This window comes from Ranitomeya variabilis, chromosome 4, assembly GCF_051348905.1.
Source record: "Ranitomeya variabilis isolate aRanVar5 chromosome 4, aRanVar5.hap1, whole genome shotgun sequence".
NCBI lineage: Eukaryota > Metazoa > Chordata > Amphibia > Anura > Dendrobatidae > Ranitomeya > Ranitomeya variabilis.
Window position 1 is genome coordinate 71,977,000 of NC_135235.1, and position 21,216 is coordinate 71,998,215.

The 21,216-nt window shown below is 43.5% G+C and overlaps 1 protein-coding gene across 8 annotated transcripts in view; it reads left to right on the plus strand.

Annotated features, from left to right (window-relative positions):
* The first annotated feature begins 349 nt into the window (after positions 1-349).
* Positions 350-21,216, plus strand: part of ATE1 (arginyltransferase 1) — a 134,276-nt gene continuing 113,409 nt past the window's right edge. For 4 of the 8 annotated variants that reach the window (XM_077258708.1, XM_077258712.1, XM_077258713.1 and 1 more), the window contains exons 1-5: positions 850-1,004; positions 5,358-5,421; positions 15,383-15,445; positions 16,853-16,956; positions 20,785-21,027. In XM_077258708.1, the coding sequence (XP_077114823.1) occupies positions 899-1,004; positions 5,358-5,421; positions 15,383-15,445; positions 16,853-16,956; positions 20,785-21,027 (580 nt within the window). In that variant the 5' untranslated portion in view covers positions 850-898. Of the gene's footprint in view, positions 640-849; positions 1,005-5,357; positions 5,422-15,382; positions 15,446-16,852; positions 16,957-20,784; positions 21,028-21,216 lie in introns of those variants that run through there. The other 4 variants (XM_077258707.1, XM_077258710.1, XM_077258714.1 and 1 more) reach the window with 4 other exon arrangements.

The window sequence follows — 21,216 nt, forward strand, 5'->3', positions numbered from 1 at the left end:
TGCTCACATGTGCGGGGCCGTTTGGGTAGAAAACACAATACTGAGCTGGATCCAATGTCGCCGATGGGCCCCACTCATTTATAATGCGGCACAGCAGGTTCTATCATGGTGTCCATTGTTTTACCATTGTGGGCAGCATGCAGCAATATTACTTCCCATCCAATGTAATGGAGAGGGCGTTTGAGGCAGTAGTGCAGGACGATTCTGCAGTGATCTTTATGTATTTCGGATCAGACTGATAATTTTCACACAAACCAGAGACAAAAGTGTAATCTATATATAGGAAAAGTCAGGAGAGATGAATTAAACACGTAGGTACGAGTGGGCGGGGCTGGCCGGGACAGCCAATCAGGTGCCTGCTTGCATCGCGCCCCTGCGTCTTGCTCGGTGGCAGGTGGAATGTGATTGGGTGCTGCGGACCTCGTTGATATTTGTTGCGCTGGTTTATGCCATGCTCGGGAGTTGGACGCTGTTTCCGCCTCTGTGCGTCTCCTGCACAGCACACGGGAGAACTATCCGGTTTGGCTGCGCTCCGTGATTTGCCAGCCTCAGACATGTACACTATACTAGAGTATCGAGGACTACGAGATGAGGCGACGTGTGGATATTGCCGAGCACAGAGAGGAAAAGCTTCTCACGGTACGTACCCCCGTCAGAAACCATAGGGAGCCTGTAGGTCGGTTACTGCTGTAGTCGGTACTCTATCTGCTTTCGGTATGCTTAAAAATATTCCTTGCCCTTATCCAACATGGCGTCCATCGGGTTTTTGGGGCTATGTGTGGTAAAGAGGAAGTTTCTTATTGCCAGTAGTAAAGATGGCGGTTTTGGCTAGTACTGGCAGAGTAGTGCGCATGCGTACAGCCGGCTGTGTGCTTCAGGGGCTGGAGCAGGGAGGAAGATGGCGTCCGCCGGCGGGGGAGCGCTCAGTATCCTGGAGTACTTTGGTGGGGAGGATGGGAACCGGTGCGGCTATTGTAAGAGCGAAGCCGGGAACGTCTCCCATGGTGAGGAGCCGAATGTTGTCAGTGAGTGCGGATGTGGGGAGTGAGGTGTCAGGTTACTGACCCCAGGAGATGACAGCTGCCCATCATCATGACAGCTCGGCCTGTGTATGGGTGCTGCTGGTCACGTGATGGGCGATTCAAATATCACAACTTTATTATTCTCCAGTATGATTCAGTGCATGTTCTGTGGCCGCCACGTCCGTGTCATCTCCACTGACTTCCATGGAGGTCGCCCGCTGCTCGTCCTGTCAGCGATGCAGCTGCCATGTTAGGACTGCGGTGGGCAATGACATTAGTTGTTCCGTACGTGCCCTCTTTTGAGGGGATATCCCCAACCTACTGCACTTTGTGTGTATATCACCCCCTTACTACACCCCAAAACGAAGACCGACCCTTAAACAAATGCAAACCACGCACTAGACCCCTAAAGATATAAACCCCAAAACAGACCACCGTGTGTACAAAAGCAGAAATGGCTCCAGGCTATGTGCGACCTCCCAGACCCTCGACGTGACAAGACCTCCCATTACATTCCCTCCTCTTCCCAATGGCGACCTCGCCTAAGTGTTGGTGATGTCCAGGCAGCACATGTGTGTTATAGAGGCCGTGTGAGCGTTTGCCAAGAGCCCCTTTCCCACCACCCAAAACCGACAACTGTGCCTTAGGTTTCATTTAGATAAACTGCGTTTATCCGAGTGTTTGACCCATGTAAATGTGCCGCCATCGCCCAACGGGTGAGCCACACACTTCTTCATCTGGTGATCAGATTGTCTCTGCTGTCTGGAAAAAGAAAAAATCATCGTTCTTGGCAGCACATCATACGGGCAATGTGCTGCCGAGAACATGAGACTATGGAGATAGAATGAGTTTAAAGCATCGCTCCATAGGTGTTTTTTTATTGGAATGCTGGAGCGGTGCTACTAAGGTCCCTGCCCCCTGGTCTTCTACTCATCAGCTGCCATTTTCTGTTATCGTCTCCGGTCGGTCTCCAGCAGTTTGCGATCTGCCGGATCGCTCCAGTGTTTGCTGGATGATCTGGAAGTCCCAACCTAATGTAAGTCTATGACAGCCAGAACAATGGCCTCGTAGACTAAGGCTGCCGTCACACTAGCAGTATTTGGTCAGTATTTTACATCAGTATTTCTAAGCCAAAACCAGGAGTGGGTGATAAATACAGAAGTGGTGCATATGTTTTTATTATACTTTTCCTCTAATTGTTCCACTCCTGATTTTGGCTACAAATACTGACCAAATACTGCTAGTGTGACGGCAGCCTTACACTGAGAGCTTGTGACCGTTACCTCTGATTTCCGGTCAGTCAGAAGTTGCAGTTACAAGATGGCGGATTGGGACAGTAGCATCGTCGGGAGCAGCTGAAGACTGCGACTGGTAGGAATAATACTAGGGGCAGGGAAATTAAAGTAATAGCACCACTCCAGCAGTGGAATAAGAAAAACAAAAACCTTGGAGTGGTGCTTTAATAATCATTCTGTTTCCATCAGTTTTTGTCAGCTTTAGTTACAGGCTGGTAAATGATCCTGAATTAACTTGAGTATAGTCAGTTGGTGCTCAGCACAGGATGAGATCTGCCTGTTTAAATGCACTGTTTATCCAAGCACATTCTCTCATCATTACACTAATCACCACGTGTGACAGCTCAGGAACACAGCAGAATTGTTTAAAAGCAATTAAATTAAGAAATGTATTTTTTTTATAGGCTTCAGTCATTTGTGTGCTCATAAAACTCTAAAGTTTTTCAGACCACACAGCGCTTGGTGTCGTCTATGATCCCCATGCTAGAAGGGTAGGTGGGTGCCATGCCCAGCATGACAGTAGCCGGAGCATACAGTGTATGTACGGTAAACCCCAGTCACAATGATCACAAGTAGGCAGGGACCATTTCACTCCCAAATCAGACCTGGTAGGTGGTGTTTTCTAACGCATGCAACCCTTAAGGCTACACGGTGAGTTTGGCTGTGACATCGGTCCCAACACCGAAGTTAGCTAGGCGTCACCGATACATTGCAACGCAATAGAAGTGAACAGGGAAACATTATGATGAGGCCACTGTGACAAACAAGTTGCAAGAAGTCCAACTGCGACAGGTTTTTTGATACTTGCTTTTTTGCAATACCCTCTGGGTTGCAGTTTGTTCCCCCTCACTTGTATTGTGCTCTGACATAGCAGCGACATCTGGCGAACTTTGGTTGGCAGTCAGGTATTGAGGCCAAAGTTTCCATGTAGCCCCATCATAAAACATATTTCCTGCTGGTGGCCATGAACCCTGTGGTGTAGCCCACTCCAGTGAATTATTTAGCATTTTCCTTCTATGAAGCTTTTACACAACATTTGGCTCTTGACATTAGACACCTTTACATGATTTCCAGATTCCAATCTTGTAAGATTTTTTTTTTTCTGTTAGACAAAAGGTATAAAAATAAATCCTATCAATTTCAGAAACTTTTCATTATTGCAAAAGAGGAAATAAAAAAACCTACAATGTGTGCATGAAATTGTATTTTATTGTTTTGTTTTTTGTTTTTGTTATGGATTATGTACTGAAAGTCTGCAACCAATCCACTGAGCGCAAAAAGCGTAAAATCTCTATCAAAACCTGCAGCAAAATCCTCATTTTACAGGAGATGTGAACTAGGCAAAGATGTGCTAATAAAAGGATTTACAAAGCCGAGATGCAGTCATGTGAATGTGCTCATAGGCAAATGTCCGAAGGGAATGAACGCGAATGCCGCTGTTCCGTGGGAATTGTAAACTCCGGTCGTCAGCAGCTGGGGGTGGATTGTGCAGCCTAAATGGCACTATAGGGCAGCTAAAAAGCCAATGTCCATTCATTGACCCCGCCGCTCCGCTCCCAGTGCTGCCCACCCCGGTTGGTCTCCTTGTTCCCTTCTGGCGAGGATGGGCATGTGATCGCTGCAGTGGTAGCATTTTGCCTCTCTGTAAGTGCAGTGGGTCATGCTGTCTCCTAAATTTGGTGCCACACCCATTTCACATTAAATAGGTTCAGGAATATTTTTTTTTCCTGTTTTAAGTTTACAGATGTATAAAAAATAATTCAGAGTTCGTACTTCCAACGTTCAAGGTCCGAGTACGGGCTGTAATGTCTGGACCGGCCTTGGATCTCCTGAGCCTCATATGCATATGTGAGGCTGTCGGGTTCTTTGCGGTCTGTACTTGAAGGTCTTAGGCTACTTTCACACTAGCGTCGTACTCGGCCCGTCGCAGTGCGTCGGGCCGAAGTACCGACGCTAGCAGTGAATGCGCCGCACAACGGGGGCAGCGGATGCTGTTTTTCCACGCATCCGCTGCCCCATTGTAAGGTCCGGGGGGGGGGAGGGGGCGGAGTTCTGGCTGCGCATGCGCGGTCGGAAATGGCGGACCGTCGGCACAAAAAAAGTTACATGTAACGTTTTTTGCTGCCGGCGGTCCGCCAAAACACGACGCAACCGTCGCACGACTGTTGCAACGTGTGCATACGTCGCAATGCGTCGCCAATGTAAAACTATGGGGAAAAAAACGCATCCTGCAGACAACTTTGCAGGATGCGTTTTTTCGCCAAAAATACGCATTGCGACGTATGCAAAAAAACGCTAGTGTGATGGTAGCCTTATGTGTGAAGAACAAACAAATACTCTCCCCAAGTCCTGTGCCGCGACTCCATTGGGTCCAGCAGCTATGCTGATATACATGAGCCAAGTAATTGGCTACATTATCACGTGCTGGGCCGTGTGAGGCTAAATAACAGTGTTTATTTTCTATAGCTGCATCCCTATAATAAAAAAAAAAAATATATCATTCTTGGACAACCCCTGTAAAGGGATTTTCCACTTAAGAAACCATGAGCTTTACTCATCCTTCCTGGGTCCAGCGCGGAGTCATAGCCTCTTCTTCCTGGTGTCCGTTATTGTCTGCAGCGCAGTCGTCACTCCATTAAGCTCGGCGTCTCTGCCTGGATTGACTGCACGAGCCAGTCAGAGCCGCAGAGCCAGTGATGGACACCGAGAGCAGTGCCCTAGACTCAGCGCCGGACCTGGGGAGGGCGAATAAATATATATATATCTCAAACTGCTGCTGGGGGACAGGTTTTCTGAAACTGGCAAACCTTTTTAAGCCACATCCCTTTTCCAAAAAATCACACCCTCTCACAGGCGCATACTTTGTTTAGTGAGGATCTAAAAGTATTTAAAGTTTTACATGAAAAATTTATTCATCCTTTTTCTTATTTGCAGAAAATCCACATAGTGTGGTGTACCATGGTCTCATATGTGGTCTTGTATATGTTTATATGGGATCCTCTTGGTGCATGAAGTCGATCATTTTCTTTTTTTCTTCTAGGCATGTGGGCACATTCTCTGACGGTCCAGGATTACCAAAATCTGATAGACCGCGGCTGGAGACGGTAAGAGCAGGCCGTGTTTGAGGCCGCCCCTGAATGTCGTTATTTACTGCTTGCTTCCCGGATAGTTACGGTATATTGTCTCGTTTGTTTTGTGTTGCTATCGCTTTGTCTCAGGCGGTCTGTTCTTCCCACCCATTTCCTGTATTTGTGTTCTCACTAATCTTCCTATCTGACACATGGCCTCTCCCTTCTGGCTTCTTCAGACCCAGGGCTGGATAATTAATTCATGGCTGATGTTCATTGTCTGGCTGTGTGCCTCAAATGTAGAGCAAACATCAAAAGATAATGCGAGACCCCCAAATATCACATAAGCAAGCTACGCTGACATGAATTGTTGTAATATAGGGGTTTTTAACTGTTAGCTAGGTTTTATTTTTGGATACCTACATATAATAAACTTTAATTTAAGTTGTCCCTGGTGTATTAATTTTATGTATAGTGAATTAACAGTGCAAGTGAATATAAGAAACTTTATAATACATCTTATCAGAGAACTCTGCTTTTTTTTTTCTCCACCAATGAGCCACTTTGCCTCCTTTCTGCGCTCACCGTCCACTCTGAAAAGCAGCTAAATTCTTTTTACCCAAAACAAAGCAGTCAGCTAGCTCACTGAAGGATCAGGTTACAGCTGCTTCTCCTAGTCTATGGAAAGGCGAGGGTGGAGAATGAAAACAGATACATAGACCCTGTCTGCAGCTCTTTAGTAAGTGTTTCTCTCACTACAGTGCTGGATTCCCAGCTGCACAGCTCATTACTTCTATATAATGTCCTTCATGCTGCTACTGTTTCTCTGTGTGCTACAAAGAGACAGTGCAGGAATCCCTTAAATCTCTGTGTATGAGAGATATCATTCGTCTCTAGTCTCCATTCGTTTGCACAAAGACAACTTAAAGGAACACTCTCATGTTATTAAATTGTATTCACTTGAAAATGAGCAAGTTTTCCATTTTCTTTCTTTTTCTATCTACTGTGGTTCTCCAGCTGTGAGAGCTTTTATCTTACCTAGTGTACAGCTTGTTTCCATGGAGCTCAGTCACCAGATCCTGGTCAAGGATGCGCAGAAGTTACATTCCAGGAGAGGCGTTAATTCATAATATCCCAGTCAGCTCTCTCCAGCCCATTGATTCCTATTGTTAGCAGCTCCAGTCCCGTTTAACTTTTGACAGGGCTCTTATCACTCCTTCATAATGATAATCCCCCAGCATCTGCACTTTCCAGGGCAGTTTTCCAAATCACTGCTCTAACTTTCCTGAGCTGTGTGCTTGCTCAAATGCACTGTTATCTCTATATGCAGATATAATGGTAACTGTGTAGACTCAGAATGAACACTGACTGTGTGTTATAGCAGGACAGAGCTCCTGTCGCTCAAGGAGGAGCAGCCATCCTTCAAGCAACCAGGGGAAAAAGGAGACTATAGAGCTGGGAGCCCCCAAGAGACAGCTTGGGAATACTCCTTCATCCCACTCCTGCTGTGGCCGATTTTTATTTTTGCGCTTTTGCCTTCTGATTTGTTGCTTTGTTATTATTATAGGCTAGTACATGTGGGTACATGATATAGCTTCTTTTTTTTTTTTCAACATCCATATGAGGGCTTGTTTTTTGCATGGCAAGTTATTGTTTGGAACAATACCGTTCACTTTACTATGTATTTTGTAATGAAAAACTGTAAAATATATTTCAAGTGTGGTGAAAAAAATTATGCAATTCACCATTGGTTTTTTGTCACTACGATTTACAATGGTGACCAAAAGTTGTTTTTCTCCATCGCCACATTGGGGGACACAGGACTGTGGTAGTGATCAAAAGTTGTTTTTCTTTTTTTATAAATAAATTTTTTAAAAAAAGTGATTACTTCTGTCTGGTTGTTGTGATTCCATTTTCCTGGTGATTTTAGTAAACCGGAGGCAAATGGTTGTCAGCTATAAGGATGAACGTTGTGTTTGACATTGTTTTATCCATTTATGTGTTAGATTTCAACATTTGCTGGGCCAAAAATGCATATTTTGTCACGGGTAGTCAAATTTTCCATTTTTTTTTTTTTTGTGTTTTGGTTAAAACATGGCAAAGACCAATTTATAACCAAATGTCAGGAAGCTTATTATACTGAAAGTGAAGTTGAGCAACAGCCAAAAAGAGGAGCTATGGAATTCAACTGTTCTCAGAGTCAAGTGTCCCGTATAGTAAAGAAAGAAAAAGGTTTTGGAACAGCTGAGAAGCCTAGAAGTGGACAACCACGGAAAACTTTGTATTAAGAAAAAATCAGTATCTGATGTCCACAAAAGTGCTGTACAGCTCTCGCACGAAATGAATGAAGAATATGGGGTCAAAGTGAGTCGGCAAACTGTGGTGCGATGGCTAAGAGCAGTAAGGTTCAATGCACAAGTTCCAGTCAAGAAGCCTTTCATCTCTGCAAAGAACCGGATGGTCCGAATTTAGTTTACCAAAGAACACAAGTCAAAGGAAAAAGACAGATTGATCTAAGGTGTTGTCAGATGAATTCTATGTTCAGACTGTTTGGTAGTGATGACAAGCACTATATATACCACCCAAGTGGAAAATGTAATGAGGTATGGTACCAAACACCTACAGTGAATCATGGTGGTGGCAATCTCATGGCTTGGGGTGGCTTTTCTGCATCTGCCATTGGCCCCTTACATAGAATTGATCGAAATATGAATACTACCATGTATAAGGATATACTGGAGAATGTAATGCTGCCACATGGTAAAACCAAAGAAGGCAGCGGCACACCTCCAATTTAGTCACCAATTGGTTATCAAAGAAAAATGTTCACCTGTTGAAATGGCCAAGCCAATCACCTGATTTACACCCTATAGATCACCTTTGGCAGGAGGTAAGGTGACGGAATGGGGTCCGTACCAATAGCAATAAAGATGAATTGTTTGCAGATTTGCAAATGGAATGGAGCAAGATCCATCAGGATGTCTTGTATACCCTGGTGGCTTCAATGCCCCGTCGGTGTCGTGCAGTAATTAAAGGAAGAGGTTGTGCTACAAAATACTAAGTTATGGCATTATAAGCAACAAATTACTCTCTGTTGTGATCAATGAATAGTAGATGCAAAACTTTTGGCAGTCAGTTTTCTTTAATTAAATGACCATACATACATACATACATACATACATACATTCTAAAGCATTTTGGTTAAAGTTAAGTTCTTGCATGATGACAATTTCATGCACTTTCCATTCATCACCAAAAAAAATGGCATCAAAACAAGCAGACAGAAGTAATCACACTTTAACTCCTTAACGTCCAATGACAGGCAGAGTCCGTCATTGGACGCCTCCCCCCTGTTTGTTGCAGGCTCCAGCGAGAGCCCGCACCTTTTCCAGCACATGCCAGCTGATCTTATCAGCTGACATGTGCCCCTAACAGCTGCAGGTGGAATCACGATCTACCCGTGGCTGTTAACATGTTAAATGCCGCTGTCAAACTCTGCCAGCGGTCGGCACTCATAGCAAGTGAGCATATCTGCTACATAGAGCAGAGCTGCAGCCCTGCTCTATGTAGCACAAGCGATCGGGTGATCGCAGCTTCTAGTCTCCCATGGAGACTATTGAAACAATAATAAAAAAAAAAATCTTAAAATAAAAAATATAAAAGTTCAAATCACCCCCCCCCCCCTTTTGACCCATTCAAAATAAAACAATAATTAAAAAAACACATATTTGGTATCGCCGCGTTCAGAATCGCCTGATCTATCAATATAAAAAAGAATCCAATTGGTAAACAATGTAGCGAGAAAGAAATCGAAACGCCAGAATTATGTTTCTGGTCGCTGAAACTTTGCAATAATGGGCGATCAAAATATTATATACACACCAAAATGGTATAATTAAAAACGTCAGCTCGGCGCTCAAAAAATAAGCCCTCACCGAACCCCAGATCCCAAAAAATGGAGATGCTTCAGGTCTCAGAATATGGCAACATTTTTTTATTTTTTTTTTTACTAACTTTAACCCCTTAATCCCATATGACGTACTATCCCGTCGAGGTGGGGTGGGCCTTAATTCCCACCGACGGGATAGTACGTCATAGCGATCGGCCGCGCTCACGGGGGGAGAGCGGCCGATCACGGCCGGGTGTCAGCTGACTATCGCAGCTGACATCCGGCACTATGTGCCAGGAGCGGTCACGGACCGCCCCCGGCACATTAACCCCCGGCACACCGCGATCAAACATGATCGCGGTGTGCCGGCGGTACAGGGAAGCATCGCGTTGCTCCGAGGGTCTCCTACCTCCTTCCTCGCTGCAGGTCTTGGATCCAAGATGGCCGCGGCATCCGGGTCCTGCAGGAGGGGAGGTGGCTTACCGAGTGCCTGCTCAGAGCAAGCGCTTGGTAAGCCTGCAGTGCTCTAAGTCAGATCGGTGATCTGACAGAGTGCTGTGCAAACTGTCAGATCACCGATCTGTGATGTCCCCCCCCTGGGACAAAGTAAAAAAGTTAAAAAAAAAAATTCCACATGTGTAAAAAAAAATTAAAAATAAAATCCTAAATAAATAAAAAAAATATATATATATTATTCCCATAAATACATTTGTTTATCTAAATAAAAAAAACAAACAATAAAAGTACACATATTTAGTATCGCCGCGTCCGTAACGACCCAACCTATAAAACTGTCCCACTAGTTAACCCCTTCAGTGAACACCGTAAAAAAAAAAAAAGCCAAAAAACAACGCTTTATTATCATACCGCCGAACAAAAAGTGGAATAACACACGATCAAAAAGACGGATATAAAAAACCATGGTACCGCTGAAAACGTCATCTTGTCCCGCAAAAAACGAGCTGCAGCACATACACAGCATCATAAGCAAAAAAATAAAAAAGTTATAGTCCTCAGAATAAAGCGATGCCAAAATAATTATTTTTTCTATAAAATAGCTTTTATCGTATAAAAGCGCCAAAACATAAAAAAATGATATAAATGAGATATCGCTGTAATCGTACTGACCCGAAGAATACAACTGCTTTATCAATTTTACCAAACGTGGAACGGTATAAACGCCTCCCCCAAAAGAAATTCATGAATAGCTGGTTTTTGGTCATTCTGCCTCACAAAAATCGGAATAAAAAGCGTCACGTGTCCGAAAATGTTACCAATAAAAACGTCAACTCGTCCCGCAAAAAACAAGACCTCATATGACTCTGTGGACCAAAATATGGAAAAATTATAGGTCTCAAAATGTGGAGACGCAAAAACTTTTTTGCTATAAAAAAGCGTCTTTTAGTGTGTGACAGCTGCCAATCCTAAAAATCCGCTATAAAAAACGCTATAAAAGTAAATCAAACCCCCCCTTCATCACCCCCTTAGTTACGGAAAAATAATAAAATTAAAAAAATGTATTTATTTCCACTTTCCCATTAGGGCTAGGGTTAGGGTTGGGGCTAGGGTTAGGGTTGGGGCTAGGGTTGGAGCTAAAGTTAGGGTTAGGGTTGGGGCTAAAGTTAGGGTTAGGGTTGGGGCTAAAGTTAGGGTTGGGGCTAAAGTTAGGGTTGGGGCTAAAGTTAGGGTTAGGGTTGGGGCTAAAGTTGGGGCTAAAGTTGGGGTTAGGGTTGGGGCTAAAGTTGGGGTTAGGGTTGGGGCTAAAGTTAGTGTTAGGGTTTGGATTACATTTACGGTTGGGATTAGGGTTGGTATTAGAGTTAGGGGTGTGTCAGGGTTAGGGGTGTGGTTTGGGTTACCGTTAGGATTAGGGTTAGGGGTGTTGTTGGATTAGGGTTTCAGGTAGAATTGGGGAGTTTCCACTGTTCAGGCACATCAGGGGCTCTCCAAACGTGACATGGCGTCCGATCTCAATTCCAGCCAATTCTGTGTTGAAAAAGTAAAACAGTGCTCCTTCCCTTCCGAGCTCTCCCGTGCGCCCAAACAGGGGTTTACCCCAACATATGGGGTATCAGCGTAATCGGGACAAATTGGACAACAACTTTTGGGGTCCAAGTTCTCTTTTTATCCTTGGGAAAATAAAAATTTGGGGGGCTAAAAATCATTTTTGTGGGAAAAATAAGATTTTTTTATTTTCAAGGCTCTGCGTTGAAAACTGTAGTGAAACACTTGGGGGTTCAAAGTTCTCACAACACATCTAGATAAGTTCCTTGGGAGGTCTAGTTTCCAATATGGGGTCACTTGTGGGGGGTTTGTACTGTTTGGGTACATCAGGGGCTCTGCAAATGCAACATGACGCCTGCAGACCAATCCATCTAAGTCTGTATTCCAAGTGGCGCTCCTTTCCTTCCGAGCTCTGCCATGCGCCCAAACCGTGGTTCCCCCCTACATATGGGGTATCGGCGTACTCAGGACAAATTGGACACCAACTTTCGGGGTCCAATTTATCCTGTTACCCTTGTGAAAATACGAAACTGGGAGCTAAAAATCATTGTGAAAAAAAAAGAAGAATTTTTATTTTCACTGCTCTGCGTTATAAACTGTAGTGAAACACTTGGGGGTTCAAAGCTCTCAAAACACATCTAGATAAGTTCCTTAGGGCGTCTACTTTCCAAAATGGTGTCACTTGTGGGGGGTTTTAATGTTTAGGCACATCAGGGGCTCTCCAAACGCAACATGACGTCCCAACTTAATTCCAGTCAATTTTGCATTGAAAAGTAAAATGGCGCTCCTTCACTTCCGAGCTCTGCTATGCGCCCAAACAGTGGTTTACCCCCACATATGGGGTATCGTCGTACTCAGGATAAATTGCACAACAACTTTTGTCATCTAATTTCTTCTCTTACCCCTGGGAAAATAAAAAATTGGGGGCGAAAAGATCATTTTTGTGAAAAAATATGATTTTTTATTTTTACGGCTCTGCACTATAAACTTCTGTGAAGCACTTGTTGGGTCAAAGTGCTCACCACACATCTAGATAAGTTCCTTAAGGGGTCTACTTTCCAAAATGGTGTCACTTGTGGGGGGTTTTAATGTTTAGGCACATCAGGGGCTCTCCAAACGCAACATGACGTCCCAACTTAATTCCAGTCAATTTTGCATTGAAAAGTAAAATGGCGCTCCTTCACTTCCGAGCTCTGCTATGCGCCCAAACAGTGGTTTACCCCCACATATGGGGTATCGTCGTACTCAGGATAAATTGCACAACAACTTTTGTCATCTAATTTCTTCTCTTACCCCTGGGAAAATAAAAAATTGGGGGCGAAAAGATCATTTTTGTGAAAAAATATGATTTTTTATTTTTACGGCTCTGCACTATAAACTTCTGTGAAGCACTTGTTGGGTCAAAGTGCTCACCACACATCTAGATAAGTTCCTTAAGGGGTCTACTTTCCAAAATGGTGTCACTTGTGGGGGGTTTTAATGTTTAGGCACATTAGGGGCTCTCCAAACGCAACATGGCGTCCCATCTAAATTCCAGTCAATTTTGCATTGAAAAGTCAAATGGCGCTCCTTCCCTTCCGAGCTCTGCTATGCGCCCAAACAATGGTTTACACCCACATATGGGGTATCAGTGTACTCAGGACAAATTGCACAACAACTTTTGTGGTCTAATTTCTTCTCTTACCCTTGGGAAAATAAAACAAATTGGAGCTGAAATAAATTTTGTGTGAAAAAAAGTTTAAATGTTCATTTTTATTTAAACATTCCAAAAATTCCTGTGAAACACCTGAAGGGTTAATAAACTTCTTGAATGTGGTTTTGAGCACCTTGAGGGGTGCAGTTTTTAGAATGGTGTCACACTTGGGTATTTTCTATCATATAGACCCCTCAAAATGACTTCAAATGAGATGTGGTCCCTAAAAAAAAAAAAATGGTGTTGTAAAAATGAGAAATTGCTGGTCAACTTTTAACCCTTATAACTCCCTAACAAAAAAAAATTTTTGGTTCCAAAATTGTGCTGATGTAAAGTAGACATGTGGGAAATGTTACTTATTAAGTATTTTGCGTGACATATGTCTGTGATTGTAGGGCATAAAAATTCAAAGTTGGAAAATTGCAAAATTTTCAAAATTGTCTCCAAATTTCCGTTTTTTTCTCAAATAAACGCAAGTTATATCGAATAAATTTTACCACTAACATGAAGTACAATATGTCACGAGAAAACAATGTCAGAATCGCCAAGATCTGTTGAAGCTTTCCAGAGTTATAACCTCATAAAGGGACAGTGGTCAGAATTGTTAAAATTGGCCCGGTCATTAACATGCAAATCACCCTCGGGGCTTAAGGGGTTAAAGTTTTCTTGCACCACTTAAATAAAAAAGAACCTAGACATGTTTGATATATGTGAACTCATAATGACCTGAAGCATCATAATGGCAGGTCAGTTTTAGCAATTAGTGAACATGGTAAAAAAAAAATCCAAAAAACAATTGTGGAATTCCCTTTTTTTTTTTTTTTGCAATTTCACCTCATTTGGATTTTTTTCCCCCCTGTTTTCCGGTACATGATATGGTAATGTCAATGGTGCCATTCAAAAGTACAACTTGTCTTGCAAAAAACAAGCCCTCACATGGCCATATAGTCAGAAAAATAAAACAATTACGGCCGTGGGAAGAAGGGGAGCAAAAAAATGGTAACAAAAAATACCCCTGGTCCTTAAAAGGAACCTGTCACACCCAAAATGGAAGTTGAGCTAAGCCCACCGTCATCAGGGGCTTATCTACAGCATTCTGTAATGCTGTAGATAAGCCCCCGATGTAACCTGAAAGATGAGAAAAAGAGGTTAGATTATACTCACCTGTGAGGGTGGTCCCGGTACGATGGACATCGCGGTCCAGTCCAGCGCCTCCCAGCTTCTTACGATGACGTCATCTTCTTGCCTTCACGCTCCGGTGCAGGCGTACTTTGTCTGTTGAGGGCAGAGCAAAGTACTGCAGTGCGCAGGCGCCGGGAAAGGTCAGAGAGGCCCGGCGCCTACGCACTGCAGTACTTTGCTCTGCCCTCAACAGAGCAAATCAGTACGCCTGCGCCGGAGCCGCAGCAGGAAAAAAAAAAGAGGACGTCATCGTATGAAGATAGGAGGCACCGGACCGCGACGCCCATCGAATCGGACCGCCCCCCAGGTGAGTATAATCTAACCTCTTTTTCTTATCTTTCAGGTAACATCGGGGGCTTATCTACAGTATTACAGAATGCTGTAGAAAAGCCCCTGATGCTGGTGGCCTTGGCTCACCTTTGCTTTTGGTGGTGACAGGTTCTCTATAAGGGGTTAAGAAAATGCTAAACATATAGTGATACCAAATCTATTTAGATGGTAAAAAATATCCAGAAGAAAATTGTTTTGAGCCGTCATTCTGTGCTGTCAGTCCCTTTAAATACATAATCTCTGAGCTCAGCCTTTCATGTGGTTTTAGAGCGGGGAAAGCTGGTACCAGATTGTTCTGACAGCGACTTACATTCCCTGGGGAAAATAAAGGATGGGTTATTTAAATTTAGACAGCTTAATCCTTCCCCCAAAGTCCTCTGCTAGGATTTGTGAGGCCGCGATACACATAAGTTAGTCATACGGCCCCACCATGTGTTTGCACCTCACAGCTGCACTCGCCCACATTGGTTGCTCTTGTGTTTTTTGTTTTTTTTTTGTGCCTCACTTGAACAAGAGGCAGAACTTATTGGAAGGGGGCTGGACTTAGTGGGAGTTGGCATGGGTCAAACTGTGGCAGTGGTCACTAGAATTTTTATGCAAATGGGGTGAAGTTGGACAATTGAAAGTTTTTTTATTTTTTTATTATTTATTTATCTTTTATATATGACGAATTCTCCGCCTGCCTGTTGTACGTTTCCGTTATCTGTTACACAGGGTTAGTAAATCTGCCGCGTCGAGTTTGTAACTGACACCTCTGCACGATGGGATCCCTGACCGCCCGCAATGGGTCCATGTCCGCACACGTTTCCCTGTTGACAATTACTGCAGTTATGTCTCGTTTCACAGGATAACAGAAGTGATTTCCGTATTTGTTCCTAAACTCTTTCTTGTGTTTGTAGGAGTGGGAAGTATGCGTACAAGCCTCTGATGAGCCAGACCTGCTGCCCGCAGTACACCATAAGGTAAGAGTGCTACATGGTGGAAGGGCTTGTCTATGTGGGCACAAAAGTCTGCAATCCCGCTATGTGACTGCAAACTTGTGAACCCTCACATTGCACACGTCGCACACTGGCCGGGAGCTTAGTCATATGACCACAAGTGTGACATACACATGCTCCCAGCCACATGCCAACTAGACGTGCGCAGTCTTGCTCAGTACATGTGAATTGAGTGAGGCGAGACCAGTCTAGTGGCCGGAAGTATACAACATGTATACTTTTGTAGTCATTTGACCGCCTGGCTTCGCCGCTGGCAGTGGAGAGTCTGGACGGTGCTCGCTGTTAGCAATGTGAGAATTCACAAGTCTGCAGACTTTCATACCAAACCTGGACCACCCCTTTAAGTTCAATGGTTTTAGACCCCGCACGGGAGTTACTTGTGGTTCCCTATATATCAATACAGCTGCGCTATCAGAGGTCTGCAAATTATGAAACACACGCCAACCCCCCACAAAAAAAAAAAAAAAACGCAAAAACCCAAACGTGCTTTTTCACTCTCCTGCAGATCAAGTGCTGGCAATTTGGTGGTCCTCATGGTCTATGTTTACAAGCAGTCATCATGTGACCACCGGAGACAGTCGATGGCCAAATGTCCTGTGCCTCTGATATGATGGCTGCCATTGCTGAGCTGTAATACCAGGACTATGGCACCTTACTGCTTCGGCTACTGATGTGTCACGTTGGGCACTTGTAAGCAAAGACCATGAGGACCACCGGAGCGTCTGTCTTGGTTCTAGCAGGGAAAGAAATGCTGACTTTTTTTTTGTTTTGTTTTGTTTTGTTTTGTTTTTAGTTAGTTGTTTTTGTACAGTGTTTACAGCTGTTTTATGTCAGTTTCTAAAAGGTTGGAAAACCTTTTTAAAATAACTAAATCTGTATAAAGAGCTAATGTGAAGTTGCACCTTGTAGAGAACAGCAGCAGCAGAGAAATCACTTTAAAGGGGTTGTCCCATAAAGTACACTTGTCACCTAGTGTAAGTGTCTGATTGCTGGGACCCCGTCGATAAGTAGAACAGGGGTCTCGAGCGTCCTCGTGGCGCGTCCTCATGGCGCTATCACAGTGAGGAGGAGTTGGAGTAGAGGGCTGGTGGTCATACATACGCTCTGCTGCTCCATGTTGTGACCATTGCTTCCCTCACACTCCTTTTCACTCTTGGAACTTGCTCGTGGGACCCCTGTTCTAGTAATCGGGAGCCGCCATTTTTCCTGATACAAATGGCGTCTCCTCCTGGTACTTGGTACACGGTACACCCCCTCTATATTTCAGAGGGAGAGTTGCAATAATTCCAGTTTAGTTGCTTTGTAATAATTATTCAATGTTTCACATTTGACTCTGTGAATCTTTGTGCCAATGACTTGTGTTTTTCTTAGATTATCTGCAGTAAATTACCAACCTAACAAATCCCACAAGAAAGTCCTCAAAAAAGTGCAAAAGTTTCTCCAAGATGGAGAAGTGACCCATACTACCAGCGATGGTAAGTGTACAGAAGAAAAATGGCAGAGGAAATAGTCATCCTACCTTTTGAGAACAGTGAACTGTTTCCTCCACCAGAAATGAAACTTCTGTTCAATCCTCGTCTTACTTATAAAATGTGAATCAGTAATGATCAGGAGACCTTGTGTTCAGCTGCATTTACAATGCGAGGTGATCGAGAATGAGTGGTGGTGTGCTCGTGTCCTGATTATCTTGCCGTGTAAACAGAAAAAAAATCCTCATTGTCAATGTCACATCGTCCTGTGTAAACTGAAGGAAAAATTGATGTAATTTCTTTTGGGGTTAATTTTCTGTATGTACATGACAAATAGAGAAATATTCCATGCAGTAATTATGGCCTCTTGAATCAGTGCCGATGTGCAGTGTTTGGCAGTGGCCGCTGGACTTTCATCACGGAGCTGGGCAGTGCAGATTTTACCTCTGTCCGCAGCTGACAAGCTCGGGGCCGATTCTTACCACCACTACTGATTGAGCATGACCAGACAATCCCTATAAGGATGTGCCCATTTTTCAGTTTTGTGCTTTCATAGCTTTTTAAATTTTTTTTGTTGATGGACAGGATAACATCTTGTCAAGCTGCTTCTGTCCGTGCCATTGTTGGGTACATATGACTGTTGAATTCTGGCTTTTTCGTTTTTATTAATTTTTTTTGCCATGTTTACAATGAGTTAATTTTATAATATTTTATGATTTTTTTAAAAAAATTTTCTTACCTCCTTCCCCACCGGTAGGTATTTTTTGATTGGGAAAAGAAGGGTGATTTAAACTTTCATGTCATATTTATTTATTCTTGTATGGATTTTTAATAATGTTTACTTCAGCTCCTGAGCCCGCTCCATACTCTCACACCTGACCTGTGATGTATGTATAGACCACCAGTCGTTAAGGCGTTCACTTTAACCCCTTAAGCCCCGAGGGTGGTTTGCACGTTAATGACCGGGCCAATTTTTACAATTCTGACCACTGTCCGTTTATGAGGTTATAACTCTGGAACGCTTCAACGGATCTTAGCGATTCTGACATTGTTTTCTCGTGACATATTGTACTTCATGATAGTGGTAAAATTTCTTCGATATAACTTGCGTTTATTTGTGAAAAAAAAACAGAAATTTGGCGAAGTTCGCAATTTTCCAACTTTGAATTTTTATGCCCTTAAATCACAGAGATATGTCACACAAAATACTTAATAAGTAACATTTATTTAAGTTTATTAACCCTTCAGGCGTTTCACAGGAATTTTTGGAATGTTTAAATAAAAATGAACATTTAACTTTTTTTCACACAAAATTTATTTCAGCTCCAATTTGTTTTATTTTACCAAGGGTAACAGGAGAAAATGGACCCCAAAAGTTGTTGTACAATTTGTCCTGAGTACGCTGATACCCCACTTGTGGGGGTAAACCACTGTTTGGGCGCATGGCAGAGCTCGGAAGGGAAGGAGCGCCGTTTGACTTTTCAATGCAAAATTGACTGGAATTGAGATGGGACGCCATGTTGCGTTTGGAGAGCCCCTGATGTGCCTAAACATTGAAACCCCCCACAAGTGACACCATTTTGGAAAGTAGACCCCTTAAGGAACTTATCTAGATGTGTGGTGAGCACTTTGACCCAACAAGTGCTTCACAGAAGTTTATAACGCAGAGCTGTAAAAATAAAAAATCATATTTTTTCACAAATATGATCTTTTCGCCCCCAATTTTTTTTTCCCAAGGGTAAGAGAAGAAATTGGACCCCAAAAGTTGTTGTGCAATTTGTCCGGAGTACGCTGATACCCCATATGTGGGGGTAAACGACTGTTTGGGCGCATGGCAGAGCTCGGAAGGGAAGGAGCGCCGTTTGACTTTTCAATGCACAATTGACTGGAATTGAGATGGGACACCATGTCGCGTTTGGAGAGCCCCTGATGTGCCTAAACATTAAAACCCCCCACAAGTGACACCATTTTGGAAAGTAGACCCCCTAAGGAACTTATCTAGATGTGTTTTGAGAGCTTTGAACCCCCAAGTGTTTCACTACAGTTTATAACGCAGAGCAGTGAAAATAAAAATTCTTCTTTTTTTTTCACAATGATTTTTAGCTCCGTTTTGTATTTTCACAAGGGTAACAGGATAAATTGGACACCAATAGTTGTTGTCCAATTTGTCCTGAGTACGCTGATACCCCATATGTGGGGGGGGGGACCACTGTTTGGGCGCATAGCAGAGCTCGGAAGGGAAGGAGCGCCATTTGGAATGCAGACTTAGATGGATTGGTCTGCAGGTGTCACGTTGCATTTGCAGAGCCCCTGATGTACCCAAACAGTAGAAACCCCCCACAAGTGACCCCATATTGGAAGCTAGACCTCCCAAGGAACTTATCTAGATGTGTTGTGAGAACTTTGAACCCCCAAGTGTTTTACTACAGTTTGCAACGCAGAGCCGTGAAAATAAAAAATCTTTTTTTTCCCACAAAAATGATTTTTAGCCCCCCAAATTTTTATTTTCCCAAGGATAACAAGAGAACTTGGACCCCAAAAGTTGTTGTCCAATTTGTCCCGATTACGCTGACACCCCATATGTTGGGGTAAACCCCTGTTTGGGCGCACGGGAGAACTCGGAAGGGAAGGAGCACTGTTTTTTACTTTTTCAACGCAGAATTGGCTGGAATTGAGATCGGACGCCATGTAGTGTTTGGAGAGCCCCTGATGTGCCTGAACAGTGGAAACTGCCCAATTCTACCTGAAACCCTAATCCAAACACACCCCTAACCCTATTCCCAACGGTAACCCTAACCACACCCCTAACCCTGACACACCCCTAACTCTAATCCCAACCGTAAATGTAATCCTAACCCTAACTTTAGCCCCAACCCTAACTTTAGCCCTAACCCTAGCTCCAACCCTAACCCTAATCCTAATGGGAAAATGGAAATAAATACATTTTTTTAATTTTATCATTTTTCCCTAACTAAGGGGGTGATGAAGGGGGGTTTGATTTACTTTTATAGCGTTTTTTATATCGGATTTTTATGATTGGCAGCTGTCACACACTAAAAGACGCTTTTTATAGCAAAAAAGTTTTTGCGTCTCCACATTTTGAGACCTATAATTTTTCCATATTTTGATCCACAGAGTCATGTGAGGTCTTGTTTTTTGCGGGACGAGTTGACGTTTTTAATGGTAACATTTTCGGACACGTGACAGTTTTTGATCGCTTTTTATTCCGATTTTTGTGAGGCAGAATGACCAAAAACCAGCTATTCATGAATTTCTTTTGGGGGAGGCGTTTATACCGTTCCACGTTTGGTAAAATTGATAAAGCAGTTGTATTCTTCGGGTCAGTACGATTACAGCGATATCTCATTTATATCATTTTTTTATGTTTTGGCGCTTTTATACGATAAAAGCTATTTTATAGAAAAAATAATTATTTTGGCATCGCTTTATTCTGAGGACTATAACTTTTTTATTTTTTTGCTTATGATGCTGTATGGCAGCTCAATTTTTGCGGGACAAGATGACGTTTTCAGCGGTACCATGGACTTCGGGGGTCTTAGGGAAGTCCGCAGGAAGCCCCCTTCCTGCGCGATGCTTCCCTATACCGCCGGAACACTGCGATCATGTTTGATCGCAGTGTGCCGGGGGTTAATGTGCCGGGGGCGGTCCGTGACTGCTCCTGGCACATAGTGCCGGATGTCCGCTGACACTCGGCCGCGCTCCCCTCGTTTTTTCCCCTTATTGTATTAATGTACCATAAAGGTAAAATACTGCTGTGCTCTGCTGCATCACAGCCATAGTTTCCATTAGTTGTCTGACTTGTGTTTCTACCAGGAATTTCGGTTGAACCAATGGACTCTCAGGCGGACAGCCCCGTCTCCTGCAAAGTTTTCTGCAAAGACCAGAGTGAAGTCCCAGAGGATGAGCTCAAGCCACTGAGCGCTGAGGTGGAAGAAACTGAGAAACATCATGGAGAAAGGGAAATAGAGAGAGACTCGGAGGAAGCACAGAAAGAAAGTGATGACCCCATAGAAACCGCTCAGCTGAAAGCACATGTTCATTCAATGCCAAAACCAGGTTAGTTTTATGTAAAGTTCAGAAATGGAGCCCCTATAAATGTGTGCTCTCCGTAGGTTCCTTGCGGGTAGGGCAATGTCTGAGTATCTACATGATCGTGAGGGTCTCGTCCCAGCACAACGGTTCACAGTCATACACTGAGCTGGGACATTTCTTGTAATGTTTGCCTCCATTGAAAATCATCTGCAG